This window comes from Mustelus asterias, chromosome 5 (assembly GCF_964213995.1).
Source record: "Mustelus asterias chromosome 5, sMusAst1.hap1.1, whole genome shotgun sequence".
NCBI lineage: Eukaryota > Metazoa > Chordata > Chondrichthyes > Carcharhiniformes > Triakidae > Mustelus > Mustelus asterias.
In genome coordinates this window covers 81,251,257-81,273,819 of record NC_135805.1, presented here as the reverse complement: position 1 = coordinate 81,273,819, position 22,563 = coordinate 81,251,257, and the positions used below count along the sequence as shown (strand labels likewise).

At 40.5% G+C, this 22,563-nt stretch overlaps 1 protein-coding gene across 2 annotated transcripts; it reads left to right on the top strand.

Moving 5' to 3' along the window:
- Positions 1-908: 908 nt before the first annotated feature.
- fam228a (family with sequence similarity 228 member A) lies at positions 909-22,540 on the top strand. Of its 2 annotated transcripts, XM_078212906.1 has the most exons (8): positions 909-1,338; positions 5,610-5,762; positions 8,188-8,265; positions 9,793-9,975; positions 10,056-10,136; positions 13,696-13,783; positions 17,950-18,094; positions 20,770-22,540. In XM_078212906.1, exons 1-8 carry the CDS (start codon positions 1,273-1,275, stop codon positions 20,804-20,806), a joined length of 831 nt encoding a protein of 276 aa, XP_078069032.1. In that variant the 5' UTR covers positions 909-1,272; the 3' UTR covers positions 20,807-22,540. The 2 variants fall into 2 exon arrangements, with proteins under 2 accessions (XP_078069032.1, XP_078069033.1); XM_078212907.1 differs by lacking the exon at positions 13,696-13,783 and having other exon boundaries at positions 1,211-1,338; positions 20,770-20,999.
- The last annotated feature ends 23 nt before the right edge of the window (positions 22,541-22,563 follow it).

Sequence of the window (22,563 nt, the reverse complement as noted above, 5' to 3'; positions counted from 1 at the left end):
CCCCTACCATGGGGAAAAGACCTTGACTATTTGCCTTATCAATGGCTACAGTATATGTAATTTATTGGATGCATTACTACGGCAACTCACCAAGGTTACTTTGACAGCACCCTCTTCCCTGCTAAGATCGAGAATGAGGTCTGTCAGGGTTCATGTCTCAAGGGTCATATTGGACTCAAAATGTTAACTGTTTCTCTCTTCACAGATGCTGCCAGACCTGTTGAGTTCTTTCAGGCACTTTCCATTTTAATTTCAGATTTCCCAACAGCTGCAGCATTTTACTTTAATTTTCATGTGCCTGATCACCAATCCAGTAATAGCAAGCAAGTGCACGGACAAGCAAGCAGACAGGCAAGGCCCCACCCTCAGTACCTCCTCCGCCACCACTCAGCCCGTGACAGGGCAGAACGGTGGCAAGAACTGCTGCCTCACAGCGCCAGGGAGTCAGGGTTTGATTCCATCCTCGGGTGACTGTGTGGAATTTGCACATTCTCCCTGTATCTGTGTGGGTTTCCTCCGGGTGTTCCCGTTACCCTCCCACTGTTCAAAGATGTGTGGGTTAGATGGATTGACCATGCTAAATTGCCTCTTAGTGTCAGGGTAAATACGTGTGGTAAAGGGGATAGGGTCAGGATGGGATTGTTGTGGGGTGCAGGCTCGATGGGCTGAATGGCCTCTTCCTACACTGTAGGAATTCTATGACTCTCAGAGGTCAGAGGGAGCGCCTGAGGCTCCTGGAGGTCAGAGAGCAGCAAGACAATGAACACGAACACGTCCCGCCCCTCGCGCACTCTGATTGGACAGATTAGGAGGGCCGGCACCGAGAACATTGCCACCATTTCCCGATTGATCAGCCGAGCCCCTCCCTCGACACCATTGGCCAGTCAGCCTGTCAATCACAGAGCGTCACTGTCAAACCGTTGAACAAGCCACGTCGCCATAGCAACCGCCCCGCGTCGCGCGCTGCCCGTTTACCGACATCCCGGCGGACGGTTATTTATTCCACCAGCCCCGCCGCCACAACCAAAACAAAACAAATATCTCCTCCGCTGGACAGACGGTGTGTCAAAAAAAAAACACACACACAACTGGAAAGCACGTCCGGCTGCCACCATGAATCGGTGCCAGTCTCGGCGGCGCTGAAGCCGGGCGGTTTGAGCTGAGCGAGGGTCGCTGTGCGCCTCCCCGCCGTCGCGCGCGCGCAGCAGGAGGCCGCGCGCAGGTTGTGTGCACGCGCGCCGGCGGGGGAGGGAAAGAGAGAGAGAGACGGCGATGAGTTCGCGGAGGAGCAGCTCGGGTCACATTAGTGTCCACCAGCCGTACTGCGGCAGCGAGGAAGTGAGTGAGTGGAGGGGAAACATTGACACGGGTCAATGCCCTCCTGCATTCCCCCCCAGACCCCTGTGTGGTCCGGCTTCTAACTCCCGTCACTGGCTTCCCTGTCACCGTGAACCCCATAATCCAGCCTCCCTCCCCCCGGAGCCCGCACCGCCCAGTGGATTTCCATCACCCCGGTTTTTGGTTAGGGGGAAGGGGAGGCACCTTACCGAGAGGGAGCTGTCCAGTAACCGAGTCAATGGTCTCAAACTGGCAAGTCCGAACTTGCCAGCGGCTTGCATCCTGGATGAAGAGGTGTTACAGAGAGGATGGAGAGAGGGCGGGCTTATGTTTGAGCAGCTTTCTTCTGCTGGCCTGGGGAGTACATGGTTACGGTCGAGGTGACAACAAAAACTTGCATTTTGTTCCCGTGCTGGGTCATCTCCACATTATTACTTGTGATGTCAGGATAGAGTCAGAGCAGCCTTATCACTGAAAGCTTAACAATCCAAGTTATTTAAAGTTTATTTATTAGTCACAAGTAAGGCTTACATTAACGCTGCAATGAAGTTACTGTGAAATTCCCCTAGTCGCCACACTCTGTTCGGGTCAATGCACCTAACCAGCATGTCTTTCAGTTTATTCCTTATATTGTATTCCTTTTTTTCTCAAAATACTTTGTTGTAACAGCTCATTCGGTTAATTTGAGGATGCAGTTATGTTGTAATTGCCGTGTTGCTGTGAAGAAAAGTATTTTGCGCTCATGCTCAAGTTTGTGTATATCCCGATTCTCAGTGGCTCATCCCACTTTGGAGTCAGGTTGACTCGAGATCTCGCTGAATAACAACACCTTCATGGCCTTAACATCCTTTCTAAAGTAAGGCACCCAGGAATGGACACAATTCTGTGGCCAAACCCAATATGTGTATAGCTGTTGCATTGGGTCTTGCCTTTACACCCATATGTTAGGAATCCCAATATCTTTTACAGCATTATCAACTTGTCCACACAATTTTAACATTAGATTCTGTGGGGAAGTGCCACAGGTTTAACCAACATGAGCTCCAGGTTTCGGAGTTTGAGTGTCGGCTCGAGGGTGATAGAAGTGGGGGAACCCTTGCAACATTTAAGTATTTAGATGAGCACTTGAAATGCCATGGCATACAAGGCTACAGGCCAAGTGCTGGACAATGGGATTAGAATAGAGAGGTGCTTGATGGCTGGTGCAGACACAATGGGCTGAAGTGCCCCTTTCTATGCTGCATAATTCCTTTTTAGTCCAAAACTATAATTTGTTATTTGATCAACTACTTATGTTGCTGTATTGCATTTAATACATGTGCCTTAGTTTTTAGTAACAAACCTCATTTACAGCATTAAATATTATTTATATAAATCTTATTAAATACCTTTTGAAAATCCAGGTAAATGACACCCTTTCCAATCCTTTATCAATTCACTCTGATTTATCCAAAGAGTATTTCAGACATGATTTGCCGGTCTATAATTCCCGGGGAACAGAGACTTCCCCGGGAATTATAGACCGGTGAGTCTCACTTCTGTTGTCGGCAAGATGTTGGAAAAAATTATAAGGGATAGGATTTATAGTTATTTGGAGAGTAATGAATTGATAGGTGATAGTCAGCATGGTTTTGTGGCAGGTAGGTCGTGCCTTACTAACCTTATTGAGTTTTTTGAGAAAGTGACCAAGGAGGTGGATGGGGGCAAGGCAGTGGACGTGGTATATATGGATTTTAGTAAGGCGTTTGATAAGGTTCACCATGGTAGGCTTCTGCAGAAAATGCAGATGTATGGGATTGGGGGTGATCTAGGAAATTGGATCAGGAATTGGCTAGCGGATAGGAAACAGAGGGTGGTGGTTGATAGTAAATATTCATCATGGAGTGCGGTTACAAGTGGTGTACCTCAGGGATCTGTTTTGGGGCCACTGCTGTTTGTAATATTTATTAATGATCTGGATGAGGGTATAGTTGGGTGGATTAGCAAATTTGCTGATGACACCAAAGTCGGTGGTGTGGTAGACAGTGAGGAAGGGTGTCGTAGTTTGCAGGAAGACTTAGACAGGTTGCAAAGTTGGGCCGAGAGGTGGCGGATGGAGTTTAATGCGGAGAAGTGTGAGGTAATTCACTTTGGTAGGAATAACAGATGTGTTGAGTATAGGGCTAACGGGAGGACTTTGAATAGTGTGGAGGAGCAGAGGGATCTAGGTGTATGTGTGCATAGATCCCTGAAAGTTGGGAATCAAGTAGATAAGGTTGTTAAGAAGGCATATGGTGTCTTGGCGTTTATTGGTAGGGGGATTGAATTTAGGAGTCGTAGCGTTATGTTGCAACTGTACACAACTCTGGTGCGGCCGCACTTGGAGTACTGTGTGCAGTTCTGGTCCCCACATTACAGGAAGGATGTGGAGGCTTTGGAGAGGGTGCAGAGGAGGTTTACCAGGATGTTGCCTGGTATGGAGGGGAGATCCTATGAGGAGAGGCTGAGGGATTTGGGATTGTTTTCGCTGGAAAGGCGGCGGCTAAGAGGGGATCTTATTGAAACATATAAGATGATTAGAGGTTTAGATAGGGTGGATAGTGATAGCCTTTTTCCTCTGATGGAGAAATCCAGCACGAGGGGGCATGGCTTTAAATTGAGGGGGGGTAGTTATAGAACCGATGTCAGGGGTAGGTTCTTTACCCAGAGGGTGGTGAGGGATTGGAATGCCCTGCCAGCATCAGTAGTAAATGCGCCTAGTTTGGGGGCGTTTAAGAGATCCGTAGATAGGTTCATGGACGAAAAGAAATTGGTTTAGGTTGGAGGGTCACAGTTTTTTTTTTAACTGGTCGGTGCAACATCGTGGGCCGAAGGGCCTGTTCTGCGCTGTAATGTTCTATGTTCTATGTTTTATAAATCCATGCTGACCCATTTGAAATGATTCCGAAGAGTCATAGTTGATCTTTAACTCTCTCTACAGATGCTGCCAGATCTGCAGAATTTACCCAGCATTTTCTTTTCAGATTTGCAGCATCAGTTTTTTGCTTTCATTTTAATATATATATATATATTAGCATCCCTCCTAGTTACAAATTCATATGAGTTTTGAAAACCTATATACATTAAATATGCTTCATTCCTTGTATTCAACCAATTTGCCACTTCAAAAAAATTAACTTTATTCAATGGAACCAATCCTTTGTTAGCCCATACATTCCTAAATGCTCACTAATATTATATCGAATGAGGGATCCTAAAGGTTTATGCCACAATGGCAGAGATGTGTGTGCATTGATGTAATCAATCTTTTTGACAATGCCTTTGTTACCTCCATGCTAGGGTGCCACAGTGGTTAGCACTGCTGCCTCACAATGTCAGCCACCTGGGTTTGATTCCGGCCTTGGGTGACTGTGTGGAGTTTGCGCTTTCTGCCCATTTCTGCATGGGTTTCCTCCTGGTGCTTTAGTTTCCTCCCCTTAGTGTCCAAAGATGTTACCTGGCTACCTGAGTTCGAAGAAATGTTCTTGCGTAGTGTCTTGAGATGTTTTACTATATTAGAGATGCTATGTAAATACAAGTTATTGTTGCATATGTCTCTTATTGGGCCAGGTGATTATTTCTTTAGTTGTTGGTGGAGCTCTTCAATGTTCTCGCATCAACCTGTTCCTACTTCTTTTGGGGAATGCTGCTTCACAGGTGGAGAAAGATTTTGTTGTGTAGGTCTCTGGATTCAGAGGTACAGCTTACCTTGGGATGCATTTATATTATATATCTATGTAGAGGGAGGAGCTTTGTATATATGTTATTAAATTTATGAAAGAAACTAGGAGAGAAAAAAAAGTTATAGTGAATGGGATGTAAACATATAACTGGACCCACCCACAATGTTTTGAGGTGATCAAATTCAAAATAGCCTTGTTAGTCCTGTGTGTCCAGTTATACTCTTTGGATAAAATTTGTAATTGTACTTTTGGTTTGCATGGATGCTTAAGTTGATTTGTGCATTTGATCTGGCTGTTTAACTCTGGAATGAAGTAGTGTTGGTTTCCTTGGAAGTAAAAGTCTTGTAATGCATGGAGTATAACTGAGTTTAGAAAGTGCTGAAGGCATCTTTTGAATGTTGGTGAAACTGAGCTTGTTCCTGGGCACCAAAATTTGGTGTTACAGACAGACACTACATAGAATACTGTATGATCTAAATCCTTTGGTTCAGAACAGCATTAAACACATCTCTCATCAAAGTTATCAGGTCAGAGTTTTTAATTGTACACTCTCTTTTACTCCTTTTATAGATTTCTACTGCAAGCACATGTCCAATGAAATCTCTTTCAGCACAAAGGCATGCTAAAAAAGATCTCCCAAAAAAATGTCGAAGTGCGTCTGTTTGGTCAACAGAACCGAATTGTGTGAACTGGCTCTCGAGGAAGTCTTTTGCATATCTCCAGGTATACTAATAAAAAAAAGTGAGATTGCTGAATGCATACAGAGAAGCTTAGAGTATCAATCGCATTCTGCTGACCCTGGTTCAGTGTTGCATTTGATGCAAAAACGGAGTTACAAATGGCTGTGATGTATAGGGAGAGTTGCTTAGTAGGCTGACTTAATCATGAATAACTCTTACACTGTCATGATCTTGCTAGAAGATCAAAAGCTGGTTGACACTTTTCACAATGCCATGTAGTCAGCATTCCTCTGGTCTGCTTGACTTTGGACTACACTGGAGATGTAGACTTCGGAGAGCATGAAAATTGTAAAACTTGTAAATAGGACTAACATGTCTTGATATTTGCATTCTAACTTTTCCAGCCATTTCTTCATGTGTTTTTAATGTCACATTTTGATGCTGAAGTGCCTTCGTCATCTTCTGCATTAGCTTTTTAAGTAGGTTTGATATACGACTCAGTGAAGCAGGTAAACTGATTAAATAACAATTTTTATTAACTAAATAAATATACAATCATTATTGTACTTTTTCCAGGGGATGCTCAGTAAAGTAGAAATTGATGAAGACAAAACCAATAATGTGATTTCAGATAAAATAATTGCCCAAGATCACAATCTTGTGTTAGATCTGTCCCATCAAAGCAGGGTATCTGGTTGCATTACCTTTTCACTGTCCAATAAATTCTAATTAAAAATAACTACACAGTTTGATCATGTGGTGTATTCTTTGCTGGAAGTGGTATCAGTCAGAATGCTAATATATGGGTGAGACTTTTTTTCATGCATCAATATTTAATTTTGCATGAAACACTTTTCTCTATTATAACTAACCTCATTAAGGTCCTGCTCAGGCATGGTTACAGTAGATGTTTTCTATAATTGTGATGCGTGAATTGGACTCTTAAAATGTAATTAAATTATTTATGCTCCATAGTGAAATAATTTTAAAATCTCTATGAAATGAAGTATTGTTCTATGAAATTTCTAATATATCTGAAATATTTTGCAGTAATTTCACAAATTAGGTTTACACTTTCCTTGATTTAATCAGATCAGAGTGAATTAGCTTTGAATTTATTTTGGCTGAAATGGCAAGCTATCATTAACTCTTAACCATGACTGTCCACAGAATATTGCGATATTGATTTTCAGATACTATTATTCTGAAAGACCACCTTTTAAGTTGGGTCTTATAATTTTCATTTATTGCTCAAGGGTACCATTACGCTTTGAATCAGAAAGTCGGGGGATTAAGTCCCACTTCAAAGCCTTGAACATGTAATTCAGGCTGACATTCCAGTGCAGCAATGGGTAGGTGTCACATTTTGGAGATGCTGTCTTTCAGAAGAGACATCAAACCAAATTCCCTTCTGCCCTTCCAGGTTGAGGTAAAATATCCATGATACTATTCCAAGCAGAGAATGGGAGTCCTCCTAGTAACCTGATGTGTATATCTCATCGAACACCACAAAAAAACTGATAATCTTTCTGATTGTTGTTTGTGGAAACTTGCTTTGAGAAAATTGGCTGCTTAATTTCCCAATGTGACAATCGTGACTATGACCCTGGTTTTAAAAGGGAGAAGGCAGGTACTGCATCTTGGAATCTAGAAGTCGGCTGGGCCTTATTTCCATGATTTTTTTTTTCTGACTGCTGCCCAAACACTGCCACTTCCACTACCTGGTTGGTGATTAGGATTGAGAATTTGTGAGAATTTGGCAGGAGACCAAAGCAGTGGCCCAGCAAGCTTAGAGTCCTGGCAGTCAGAAATGTGGTGCTTTGAAGGTGTGATTGGATAGATCCCAAAGATAAGGGAGGCATCGTTTCCTTTTGCCTCACAAAGACACTTGAAATAAAATTTAAAATGTACTTGCCTGAGCCTCTTCTGGCCACGATCTTGCCCCTGATATGTTAGGCCTCATGATGATGGTGTCATTGGTCTCCCACTTGGATATAATCTAAAATAGCAAATCGGGTCGCAGGAGTATTATCAGGACCTAATCTATGTTATATAAATCACATCCGGCCAGCTTGGATCGGGTGTCTTGCTTAAAGCCGGTTGATGCTGCCCTCACTTAACCTGCTCCCATGCCTGGTATTGGATAGGGTGGGTAGGGGTGTTAAAATTGGGGCTCATACTTCATTGCCTGTGATGCTCTTTGAGATGTCCTGAGTTTGTGAAAGGCACACTATGAATTTAAGTTCTTTATTACTTTTCTTATTAATGGGCTAAGACATCATGAAATATCTTCACAGAAGGGTGTTGGAATAAAAATGCATAGGAAGAATAAAATAACTGTAAAACATTTTCAGCATTTCTAAGCCTTAAAAAAACTTGCAATTGTAATTTTGTATGAAAATACTGAATGTTTAAATACTTTGTCAGCAAGCAGTCTGTAGTATTTACTAAATGTCTGTGTTTTGCAGGCTAAAGCAGTTAAGGAATCACGTGAAGTTAATGCTCTCTGTCAGCCCTTGCATGACATGGAAGAATACTTTATCAAGGTAACATAAACATTTTAGCTGTTGCTAATTTCCAAAGGAAAACATAGATCAGGAAATTAATATTAAGATCTTCCATTATAACTGCATTGTTTCTGTTATATGCTTTCCTGACCTCCATGTTGACATATTACTTCCCTACGTCACCAGCATGAAGACAGCTCCCCCATAATGTTACATGCTTTGCACTATGGTAGTGTTTCCTCTGCTTAATTACCTTTAATGAAATTCTTTATTCGACTGCTGTAAGACTCGCCTGAGAAACAGATGTTCCTTTGGAGCACTGGAACCAACATTGCAATAAAACAGAGCTGTACCTCTGGGTTTAAGACTAGGGCCCGAGCAGAAAAGATAAATTGCACAGTCGAAAGGATTTTAAACATGAAAGAGGGGGAGTGAAGTAACTGGGTGAAAATTTTAAAAAGTATAAAAACTGTTCCTAACCTATTTGAGAAGTAACAATATGACCCTTTTGTATGTTAAACATGAGTGATGAAAAATGAAAGCATTTTAAATAGCAATGTACACAGCACCAGCAGAACATCTACAAGTCAAAAAGTGAGAGGAAAATACCTTCAAGGGATATGAACAGATTGAGAAGAATTATCAATTAAAACCTCTTTGTATAACAATGCACAAAGTGTAAGAAATAAAACAGATGATTTACAAGCACAAATTCAGCTTAAAGTTATAGAAATACTGAAATCTGATTCCAAGCTGAGCATGACTGGGAGTTATATATTCCATGCTTTAGGGTCTTTAGAAAGGACAGGTAAGTCAGGAAAATAATAGTATTAATATTAATAAAACACACAATTGCAGCCATTGAAAAGATTTTAATACGGTTAACTTGTAGTGGAAACACTGGCTAGAATTAAGGAACAACAGAAGATCCAAAATTCTGATTCTTTAAAAAGGCTGTAGATGCTGGGTTCAGTGAAGCTGTTGATATTCATTTTTTTGTTAGTTAAAGGTTTCAAGGACAATGGATCAAAGGCAGGTAAATGGAGTTGAGGGACAGATCAGTTGTTATTTTATTGAGCCTGTGCCTGACATTCAATGTGCTGTTCCTAAGATAACCTAAAAAGTTTCATTACCCGTTATGAAATTCAAGTCCAGATGTGTTGCATATTTCCTCCCTGTACAAATGTAATAACAGTAGATTCTGAGTATAGAATCATAGAATCCCTACAGTGCAGAAGGAGGCCATTTGGCCCATCGAACCTGCACCGACAACAATATGGGGCTCTGTCTCCGTAAACCCACAAATTTACCCTGCTATTCCCCTGACACTAAGGAGCAATTTAGCATGGCCAATCAACCTAACCCACACATTTTTGGACTATGGGAGGAAACCCACACAGACACGGGGAGAACATGCAAACTCCACACAGACAGTCGTCCAAAGCCAGAATCAAACCCGGGTCCCTGGTGCTGTGGGACAGCAGTGCTAACCAATGTGCCACCGTGCCGAATATTGGCATTGCTATTTCATTTGTAAACAATTTTCCTGTCTCTGACTTTCATTAGGAGTTGGATAAATATTCGGCCTACAAGGATATGCTAAACCTACGAAAGAAAGAAGTCCTGTACAAGAAATGGAATGACTATGTCTATGAGCCACTACAATGGAAAGTCAAAGCAAAATTAAATCAATCAATTGAAAGAAGACGTCCTTCAGTGTTACAGTATTTAGACTACTGCAATAAAAAGGTATTATTTGGCAACTATAACTGATCTAGACTTATTTCTATAAGTTACATTCGCATAAACATCAAACTATCTTTTAATAGGAACCTGTGTTTTTGGAAGAATATAACCCAGATGACTTCAATCCATTTGTCCGCCACCTGTGCAAACCTCATAGATTTAAGGTATAGTTTTATATGATTTTACAGTATTTGGCCCTTGTTGCAATTATTGTGACTTATTGCTGGTACATGAAACCACTGCATACTGCTTTACTCAAAATCTATTCCAGATGACATAAGGATTGGCCAGGTGGTTAACAGTGAGGTTGAGTGTCTTCAGCTACAAGAAGATATACATAGAATGGTCAAATGGGCAGATAAGTGGCAGATGGAATTTAACCCTGAAAAGTGTGAGGTGATACACTTTGGAAGGAGTAGTCTAACAAGGAAGCATTCAATGAATGGCATGACACGAGGAAGTTCTGTGAAAGGGACCTTGGCGTGTTTTTCCACAGATCTCTGAAGACGGAAGGGCACGTTAGGGTGGTGAAAAAGACATATGGGACACTTGCCTTCATCAGTCGAGGCATATTTACAAAAGTAGGGAAGTCATGTTGGAGTTGTGAAGAACTTTGGTGAGGCCACAGCTAGGGTAGTGAGTGCAGTTCTGGTTGCCACATTATAGGAAGGATGTGAATGCACTGGAGGGGGTGCAGAGAAGATTCACCAGGATGCTGCCTGGGATGGAACATTTAAGTTGGGAAGAGAGATTGGATAGGCTCGGGTTGTTTTCGTTGGAGCAGAAAAGACCGAGGGCAACTTGTTCGAGGTGTACAAGATTATGAGAGACGTGGACAGAGTGGATAAGGAGCAGCTGTTTCCCTAAGTTGAAGGGTCAATCACAAGGGGATATAGGTTCAAGGTGAGGGGCAGGAGGTTTAGGGGTGATGTGAGGCAAAACCATTTTACCCTGAGGGTAGTGACGGTCTGGAATGTGCTGCCTGGGAGGGTGATAGAGGCGGGTTGCTTCACATCCTTTAAAAAGTACCTGGGTGAGCACTTGGCATATTGTAACACTCAAGGCGATGGGCCAAGTGCTGGTAGATGGGATTAGTGGGAGTTTAGGTATTCCTTGCTGTTTGGTGCAGACTTGAATGGCCGAAGTGCCTCTTCTGCACTGTATGATTCTATGAATGTAGTTTGTTAATTTCAATTGTATAGCTTCTCATGAATTTGGAAGACTATGCTATAGACGTTTTGGTGTACTAAAACCTAAAGTTGTATGCAGCACGATTTCGCAAGACGATTCAGAACATGTTCACAGTTGCACAAATGATGGATTTGGGATTTTATTCCAGTGTTTCCATCAAGTTGGACATGCAGAAACAATTGACCGACATAATTTATTATATTTCAAATATATATTCCAAATTATATTCACTTGAGTTAAAGCTGAAGAAATGCCATGAATTTTTTCAAAATGACACCCAGTTATTAAATTAAGCATTTGTAATTCGGCAACTTTAAGAAAGACAGCGGTTATATTATCATCCTGAATTGTTGAGCAAATGGATTTCACCAATATGCGCAATCATGGCATTAGTTTGGGGCTTCAAATGCACCATTGTTAGATAATTATCTTTATTTGTGTGCTTTTCTCTATTGAAATAAATATTGAGGGTTCCTTTGCTCTTTATAGAGTCATAGTGGTTACAGTAAGAAGGAGGCCTTTTAGCCTGTTATGTTGGCTTTCTACAAAGTACCACAGTTGTTATGGACAGCAGGGGGAAAAGTTCTCTGTTAGCCACCAGGCAGAATGTGAGCAAGAGCTCAATCTTTGGTCAAACCAGGATCCATGGATATTTTAAGGTTTAAGGACTGTGGACGATTCACCCTGGCATGGTTAGGTGAAGGAGTTGCTGGAGTGAATCTTGCTGCTGCAAGTCAGTTTGAGAATTATCAGACTAATGGAATGATTTTCAACACACGCTAACATTACAACTCAATGAAACGTGGCAAAGCGACTCTGTTGGAAGTTGGGAGTAACTCTGCAGTGGTTAAAAAATACAATTCCGCAGAGAGTGTGATATACCATATAAACGCATGGGTTTCCCTCAAATCTGCTGTGCGTTTCTTCCAGGATCTTCTGATCTCGGCTGTCAAAGAAGAAGTGCACCGCACAGTGCAGAGTAGAGTGGGGGAGGGAAGGGGGGAAGAGAGAGACAGGACTTGCCCCCTGTCCAGGGAGTAGGGGAATTGCCCATCAGAAGTTTAGGCTTCCCAGGCAACTCCCACTTGGTTCTGCATGTCAGGATTTTCATGGTTTCCTGATGTGCATTTTCAATTGTACACCAAATCTGGAGATGAGAAAATTTGACCCCACAGTTCTACGGAGAGTATATGTAATGTATAAAGAAGGCTTGAGATTTGTCATTGTGTTAGGAAATAATGCAGAGGAGGGGGTTTGTTTTCTCGTGCTTAATGTATGAGTTGACTACAAGTAATATTTAGTTGATTTTAATTTGTTTTTTACCATAAAAGTCTTGCTATTTAATCTTGTCATGTGATCCTTTGAGTCACCCACTGAGAACTGAAATGTCTTTTTAAGAAGTTCTCAGTCTCTATAGGAGTTATAGCATTTTTCAAAAGGAAACTTGATTACATGGGAAAAAAAAAGAGATGCTCAAAGGCTAAGAATGGGAGGAGATGCTTTTGGAGTATAAACGCCACTGCAAGCTCAAGGAACAGCATCTTTTAAATATGGTTCAACAATTTCAGACTGTAAACTTTGCCCACCCCCCCATTTTGTTTCCTTGTTTCAAGTTTCAGTTTGTTTTGTTCCTCCCCTTTTTGCTTTTGGATTGCAGCTGTTGATTGTTCTGCCATTCGCATGCCCTCAATACATGTCCTTTTGTTTCTTTACTTGTTTCGTTACTATTCCCTTTGGCTCTGCCCCACCAACATTTGTCAATTCATGTCTTCTGCCAATTCACAGTCTTTCACTTTGCCTTTTCCACTCTCCCCATTTGAGCTACTTCAAAACCTATTGTATTTCGAACATAAAAAACAGCTTCTTCCCTGCTGCCATCAGACTTTTGAATGGACCTACCTCGTATTAAGTTGATCTTTCTCTACATCCTAGCTATGACTGTAACACTACATTCTGCACTCTCTCCTTTCCTTCCCTATGTATGGTATGCTTTGTCTGTATAGCACCCAAGAAACAATACTTGTCACTGTACACTAATGCATGTGACAATGATAATTCAAATCCAAATCAAACCTTTTCCAATTCCCATGAAAGGTCGCAGACCTGAAATGTTAACACTGTTTCTCTCTCTCTCCATAAATGCTGAATGTTTCCAGTTTTTTTTGTTTTTTTATCTTCATGCAGACTAGTTGGACCAAATGGCTTATTTCTGTGCTGTATTTTCTATGTAATTCTCCATAAGTAACCTCCGAGGCTGCGCTCTTTCTTTCAGTTGAAGAGCTTTTCCCTGCTATTGTCTCTTGCAGCTGTGTGGTGATACAATAAGAATTGATGTAGTATAGTAAGACTATTCAAATAAGAATAATAGGTGTTTCTAATATAATTACTGAAGCTTACTGGAATAATTGCCCAGTAGTTGGCGAGAGAAAAAAATCTTTTGTTCCTCTGTATTTTAAGTATCAAGGTTTGTTGAATGTCATTTTCTTGAAATTCATTTTGATGGTATTTCTATAAGATTTATTATTTCCACAGGAAAGGACTTCAACTCTCAATGATCCTCTGCTGTTGCAGAGTACAAGCAAGAGTGTGGAAAATAATGCTATATTACAATGTCAAGAAGGTTTGTGGAGTTCATTTAAAAATTATAGTTCAGTTCATTGGAATAGTTTTCCAGGTGGAAAAATCAGACCATTTAATTGGTTTGTAGGGAGGCGCTTCCATTTCACACTGTTTGGATAGTCATGTAACTGAAGTATGCTTCAACCACCTTCAGATACAAAGCAAGATGGATTTAATATTTTACTGTTGATTCTTTATTTTTGAACATACTTAAAATGGACTTTAATGAAAAATAAGTCCTTAAACAGTAATTTGAATAACTTCCTGCAAATAATGAAAGTTTATTTTTATATTCATGCAATATTCTTATTGTCAGTCTCAATTTGGGCCAATTTAATGTCCTTCAGTTGATAAATCAGTGATTCTGAAGGTAGCCTATCAATTTGGAAACTATGGCTGGAATTCTCCAACTGTTCACGCCCCACCATCACTGTCAGCGAGGACGGAGAATGTGATGCTCAGCACATTCGCGAGAATCCCGGCTCCGAGTGAGGTTGGAGAATCTGGCCCTATCTGTCAGAAAAGAGAGTTGTAACATTTTGATTTTTGGGAAGTTGATGACCAGATAAATCATTGTCCTATAAACATTACAGAAAAAGAGAAAACAGGCACACCGTTCTAATCCCTGTCTGAACTTGTGTTTTTGCAGGTCTGGCCTCCAATGCATTATAAACTCCTTTTGCCCCAATATCGACAGTCCTAAATTCTGAAATCCCTTTTCTAAACCTTTCGACGACTATTCTGTACATTAAGAATTTTCTTGAAAACATTTTGTTACTTGTCCTAATACCCTCCCCATGATTCTACATTCATTTTTTATTTGGTTATGCTTCAAGGAATAGTCTTGAAATATTTTTCTACATTAAGAATATAAGACAAAAAGATGCAGGAGTAGACCCTACACTCACTCAATCCTGCTCTGCCATTCTGCCTCAACTCTGTTTCTTTGCTCGCTTGCTGCCTTGATTACCTGAGTGAACATAAATCTCTCTGTTAAATACATTTGCTGATGGAGTATTCACGAATTCTAAAGATTCACAAACTTTCAAGTGGATTCCTCAGCCAGGTGAAAAGCTCTCTGTGTCTGCTCTGTCAAACCCCTTCAGAATCTTGTTGCTATTTTTATACATTCATGTATATATCTGAGTTAATGTTTGTAGAGCGATGAGGGCTGAAAGTCTCATTCTCTGTCCCTCTGAATATTTTGATACATTCATTAATTTCCCAAATGGGCCTAACTCCAGCAAATGGCTGACAAATTGCTATTAAAATGCAGTGGGAATATAGAAGGATAGCTGGTTAGGAAATTGTAAGGTATTTTGCATTGCCCAAGTCTTGGAGATTAGGTTTAATTGCTGGAGAAATATGACCCTGCAATCTCTTCCCTAGAAAATTTTGTTTTTGATTGGATGCCATAAATGAAAATAATGCTTCACCTCTCACACTAATATTTTTTTTAAAATACTCTCTTTTTTGAAGAGAAAAGTAATCCAGAAAGCTATAGAAAAAGTGGAAGAGCCAGGTGGATCCCTGCTGTCAATTAGCTCAGTTAGGCTATTTTGGAGAAATTCTGGGACTTCTGCCAAAAAGAATAAAACTCTTCCCTCCCTCTGATTTCAGTTATATAAATATTGTAGGCATCAAAGGATCCCATTGGAAGACAATTTGACGATAGCCGGAAATAATATGGTTAGCTTTTGAAAAGGAAACCTCATTTGATAGCTACCCTCTGAAAGAAAGGCTGTGGCTATTACATTCTGGGTGATAAATTGCCAGACAGGGATTAGAACGGTGTGCCTGTTTTCTCTTTTTCTGTAATGTTTATAGGACAATGATTTATCTGGTCATCAACTTCCCAAAAATCAAAATGTTACAACTCTCTTTTCTGACAGATAGGGCCAGATTCTCCAACCTCACTTGGAGCCGGGATTCTCGCGAATGTGCTGAGCATCACATTCTCCGTCCTCGCTGACAGTGATGGTGGGGCGTGAACAGTTGGAGAATTCCAGCCATAGTTTCTAAATTGATAGGCTACCTTCAGAATCACTGATTTATCAACTGAAGGACATTAAATTGGCCCAAATTGAGATTGACAATAAGAATATTGCATGAATATAAAAATAAACTTTCATTATTCGCAGGAAGTTATTCAAATTACTGGCCTCCAGGCATCACCATTACCACAATTACCACCATTAACATCTTGGGAATCATCACTGAGCAGAAGTTTAACTAAACTCTTACTATCAACATCACGGCTGTAAGAAAGAGCAAAATCTGAGCATTCTTATGACAATACTCTGTGGTCTCAAACCATAAAGACTGAGCAATTTACTTGGTCAGCACCCTACTACTGGGGCCAGTGTCTACCTCTCTATCAGCAGTACATATCAGTAACAATTTTCAAAGGTTGCTTCCTGACACTTTCTCCCCACAATCTCTATTACTGATAAGCAGGTGGATCAATGTTAAGGTAACATCATTATTGTCTCGTTCCCTCCGTCACTCACCATCATGACTTGGAAACTGTCGCAAATTAGTATTCTTCCATAATGCTATGGGAATGTGTGGTGGGAGGGGCAAGTGTTGCATAAGAAACTTTGGTGAGTTCCTGTAGTTCATCTTGTAGATGGTGCACACGGCTACCACTGTTTGTCAATGGAGGAGCAATTGGATGTTTGTGGAAGAGGTAGCCGTGTTGTGCTTTTTGTGTGTTGTTGGAGCTGCATTCATTCAGGCAAATGGAGAGTATTCCATTACGCGCCTGCCTTTTTCCTTGTAGATGGTGGACAGGCTTAGAGTCATGGAGTGAGATACCCGCTGCAGGATTCCTTGTCTATGACTTCTGTAGTGACAGTATTTATATGGCTAGTCCGGTTTAGGTTTTGGTCAATGGCAACACACAGTGGAGGATTTAGAGATAATAATTGTGGTGTCTCACTCTTGCGGACAGTACAGAAGTGAATTACCTGACTTGAGAGGCTAATGGGGAACTGAGAGTGAGTGATCACACCAGAGAGTAGAGAGATCTCAGGCAGAATCATCTAAAGGCATGTTTAAAAAAATGTAAGGACTGGAGCATTACTTCAGGGCAGTTCATAATGTCTAGGATATTATGTTTTTTGGCATAAGCCCCTATATGTTAATAAAGAGGGCGTTGCAAGATTGACTTCAGTGCCTAGGGTGATGCCAGATGGTCCGCCTGGTTTCATTCCTTTTTGCTTTCTTCGTAGTGGTTGGCTGCAACTGAGTGGCTTGTTGGCCATTTCAGAGGGCATTTTAAGAGTTAACCACATTGCTGTCACATGTAGGCCACACCAAGTAAGGACAGTAGGTTTTCTTTGGATATTAGTGAATCAGACAGGTTTTTATGACAATTGGAAATGGTTTCATCGTTCTAATTCCTGATGTTTTATTGAATTGAAATTCCATCATCTGCTGTGGTGAGATTTGAACCCAGGTCCCCAGAGCATTACCATTCCAGCGAAAATATCACTGTGCCGCTGCCTCCCCAAAGATGGGCAATAAATGTACTCTACCAGTGACTGACAATGGTAAATATGATTTAACAATTGTAATGACTTGAGGAGGAAAATAAAGCCAAAACTAACGTTGATTGGAAAAGAGCAAACTGCAGAGAAATGAAAGGTCTTAGTCTGGACAAATTGGAGGGAAAAGTTGTGTAACAGTGTGAAACATCTGTGTGAGTTTGATACAGGACCTTTTAGGAATATTTCTGGGGCTGTTTCTGAAATCGGGGATGAACAGTCTAGATTAAAAATAAAAAAAATTATATGACAAATATTTGTACATACTAATATATCCCACAGGGCATCACGGTGGCACAGTGGTTAGCACTGTCTGTGCAGAGTCTGTACGTTCTTCCGGCGTGGGTTTCCTCCGGGTGCTCTGGTTTCCTCCCACGGTCCAAAAGATGTGCTGGTTAGGTGCATTGGCCATGCTAAATTCTCCCTCCATGTACCTGAACAGGTGCTGGAATGTGGCGAATAGAGGATTTTCACAGTAACTTCATTGCAGTGTTAATAATGTAAGTCTACTTGTGACACTAATAAATAAACTTTAAAACTTTAGTTAATTGAACATTTCCTTCAGTATATTGATATTAATTACTGAACATTTGCATCTGTAAATGTTTACCTACCGCAGGAAAAGTTTACTCGTTGGAAGAATCTGAACAATTCCAAAAGTCACTGCTACCTCTGGTTCCGCTGGGTCGCCAACATATTGACAGCATCACATGGCTCCGTGTTCCACTAGGTTATATTGAGAGTGAAGTCCGACAAAGACACAGGTAGGGAATACTTTGTACACTATTCATATTGTCATTTCTTCCTTCATCATTCTTTTGTGTTAAAGTAATTGAAGTATTTGGCTTCAAAATAATAGTCCATAGAACAGCACAGTACAGGTCCTTCAGCCCTCGATGTTGTGCCGAGCTTTGTCTGAAATCAAGATCAAGCTATCCCACTCCCTATCATTCTGGTGTGCTCTATGTGCCTATCCAATAACCGCTTGAAAGTTCCTAAAGTGTCCGACTCCACTATCACAGCAGGCAGTCCATTCCACACCCCAACCACTCTCTGAGTAAAGAGCCTACCTCGGACATTCCTCCTATATCTCCCACCATGAACCTTATAGTTATGCCCCCTAGTAACAGCTACATCCACCCGAGGAAATAGTCTCTGAACGTCCACTCTATCTATCCCCCTCATCATCTTATAAACCTCTATTAAGTCACCTCTCATCCTCCTCCGCTCTAAAGAGAAAAGCCCTAGCTCCCTCAACCTTTCCTCATAAGACCTACCCTCCAAACCAGGCAGCATCCTGGTAAATCTCCCCTGCACTCTTTCCAATGCTTCCACATCCTTATAGTGAGGTGACCAGAACTGCACACAACATTCCAAATGTGGCCTCACCAAGGTCCTGTACAGTTGCAGCATAACCCCACTGCTCTTAAACTCAAACCCCATGTTAATAAACGCTAACACACTATAGGCCTTCTTCACGGCTCTATCCACTTGAGTGACAACCTTCAGAGATCTGTGGATATGAACCCCAAGATCTCTCTGTTCCTCCACATTCCTCAGAACCCTGACAGTGACCCTGTAATCCGCATTCAAATTTGTCCTACCAAAATGAATCACCTCGCACTTATCAGGATTAAACTCCATTTGCCATTTTTCGGCCCAGCTCTGCATCCTATCAATGTCTCTTTGCAGCCTACAACAGCCCCCCACCTCATCCACTACTCCACCAATCTTGGTGTCATCAGCAAATTTACTGACCCACCCTTCAGCCCCCTCCTCCAAGTCATTGGTAAAAATCACAAATATCAGAGGACCCAGCACTGATCCCTGTGGTACACCGCTGGTAACTGGTCTCCAGTCTGAAAATTTTCCATCTACCACCACCCTCTGTCTTCTATGAGATAGTAAGAAGTCTCACAACACCAGGTTAAAGTCCAACAGGTTTATTTGGTAGCAAATACCATAAGCTTTCGGAGCGCTGCTCCTTCGTCAGATGGAGTGGAAATGTGCTCTCACAGTGCACAGAGACACAAAATCAAGTTACAGAATACTGATTAGAATGCGTCATCAAGTTTCTACAAACATGCAAGAACGCATTCTAATCAGTATTCTGTAACTTGATTTTGCGTCTCTGTGCCATCATTTCGTTCCAATTTATGAGGCCTACATAAGCATGTAGGCCGCCAAGGATCCAATTTTCAACTTGTCCACAAATACAAAGATTAAAACAATTAATTACATAGGCTATTTGAAATTTTATCAGAATGGTAAAATGTAAACTAAGTCTCATTGTTTCACTGAGGGAAAGTATTTTAAACTTTTTCCTTTTAATAATTATTTTTAAATCATACCTGGCACAATGACAAAACAAATGCATTAAGTCAACTGCGGAGTTTGTAAGTGAGTGTAAAACTTGATATTCGGTATGTAGTAAATAATTTGTAACCTTAATTTTGTTTGTAGTTTCAAATTCACACACTGTCTTACAAAGGATTTCAATAATGCCAGAGTTAATGTTCTGGCATGGGTTTACTTTGGCACTTGAAGTAACAATGCAAACTTGACAGTGTAGAAACTAGAGCGAGTGGATTAATTGGCAAATTGCAGAAAGTAATTATTAAATAGTGCAGAATGAAGTGTTACAGTCATAGCTAGGGTGTAGAAAAAGATTAACTTAATGCGAGGTAGGTCCATTCAAAAGTCTGATGGCAGCAGGGAAGAGGCTGTTTATCTTTTTCCCGATGGAACAAGGTGGAAGAGAGTATGTCCGGGGTGCATGTGGTCCTTGATTATATTGGCTGCTTTTCCAAGGCAGAGGGAAGTGTACACAGTTTGTGGATGGGAGGCTGGTTTGAGTGATGGACTGGGCTTTGTTCACAACCCTTTGTAGTTTATTGCGGTCTTAGTAACTAGTGGTGGAACCAGATTCAGTAATCATTTTCAAATAAGTTTAGGTTAAGTAGTTGAAAGGGGAAAAAATAGGGAGAAACAGCAATGGATTGGGATTAATTGGTTATCTATATGAAAGAGTTGGCATTGGCACAATAGGCCAAATTGCTGCCTGTTATGCTGCAATTCTATAATCTTTAAAACCTACCTCTAACAAAGTTATTTCCTTTAGTTTATTGCCAATTATTTTGTCTGATACTTTGGGTTCTTTTATTGCATTAAGGCATTATATAAATAAATTGTTGGTGTTGCAAAGTTCAGTGCTGCAGAATATCTATTTAATTTTATAAACAACTCAATGATTTAAGGTTAAACATTAACTGTTTCTCTGCAGATGTTGTCCAGCCTAAGTAATTTTACAGCATCTTGTTTTTATAAAATTTCTGGCATCTAAAGTATTTAGCTTGTGTGCATGTTTGATTAACCAGTTTAGTACTGAAATTGTACATTAGATTTTTTTTAACATTAATTTTATTTTATCTACACAAAGGAAACACTCCATGATGTGGAAAACTAAATACATGTGACTTCATCTATTTTCACTGGGAAGATGCAGATTTGTAAGAAGCTTTTCTGAGACTGACTTTGGGTATTGCAGCTACCTACTGCGGTATGGAGAAGCAGACATTCCAGATTTAATGCATGGCTAAAGATTTGCCAATTCCTGAATATTGTCTGAGGCTTTCTTGTTACCAGCTAACTGGTAATAAAATGTTAATTATGAAATGCAATGACTATTATCGTTTAATGACTGATGTAAACCTTCTAAGTCTTCAAAGTGCAGAGATAGCCAGAATCTGATGGGAGAAATAATATACTACTCAGAATTAAAGACATTTCTGTTCTTCTTTACTTTAGCAAAGAATTGACCAAACACTGCGATCCACACTGCCCACTAAATGTATCAATGTTTGCTAAAATGGAAAAATAAAATACCCAAGATGTTGGGGATCTAAAGCCATGGAAAAAGCTGGAAATGCTTGGATCTAGCAGCTTCCATAGCCTTCTGAAGGAGGATGCAAGACCTGAAACATTCTCTTCTACTTCTCCATGGATTTCACCTATTTTTATTTACAAATGTTTGTGGTTTAGTGCAAGTACATCTGGGGTAGAGAGAATAATGTGACCAAATAAATTTCTGTTAGCTCTCTGTGATGACTCAATGAGTAGACCGCAAGAGAGCTGCAGATAGACAAGGTAACTCAGGCAGCAGACCATTTATATATGGATGAAGCTGAAACAATCTCCTCCCAAAAAAGTGGCAACACCATTAGAATAAAGTGTCCTGGAAACAGCAAGGAAATTTACCCGCTATGTTCAAGAGAAAAATAAGAGATGACAATATTATATACATACAAGAACAGAGAATGCTGGAAAATCTCAGTAATTCTGACAGCATCTGTGGCGAGAGAACAGTGTTAATGTTTTGAATCTGGATGACCCTTCGACTCAAAACGTTAACCCTCTTCTCTCTCCACAGATGCTGGCAGACCTGCTGAGATGTTCCATTTGTAATTCTAGATTTCTGCATTTATGAGCATATCCCAGAATCCAGGATAGAATTTGAGTTGGTCTTATTCAATACTGCTATCAAACATTATCTTTAATATTTACAATTCGTTTGTTTCCTTATCTTGACATAAAATTCCAAATTTGAGTTCAAAGGAAGGCAGAATTGAAGTGTGTAAAACAGGTACTCAATTCAGTTACTGTCAGATTCTTACAGGATGGGTTAGGGTAAAATTATTCCCAAAGCATAAAAGAATTTCCATGGATCAAATTACATTGCTGTGTGCTTAAAGACCAGATTTGCATAAAATCAAAGGTGACATTATGGAATAGGTGCTAGGCAGCCAAACCCAACATTTAGAATTTTTAACATGTAGCTGAACCATTGAACCAAGCTTGCTTTAACATCAAATTTTAAATGAATAGCACCTCCAACAATGCAGAACTCTCAGTACTGCACCGAAGAATCAACCTAGATTATGCATTCAAGTTCTGGAGTTGGTTTTGCATTGACCAACTGCTGTTCAAAAGGTGAACCTTATTTTATTGCTATTATTACCATAAAGTGAAATGTGGACACAAATACAATCCAGTAATTTAAGTGTCAATTTTATTGACAATGTATTTTTGAGAATTATCAAACTGCATACTATACAATGAAATTCAGGCTACAAAATATCAAGCAACTGAGACATACCACAGTAGTGCAAAGAGATTCTCTACAGCAGACTGCATAGAAAGGGCAGTGGCATAAAAACAGATTAAAAAGAAAAGT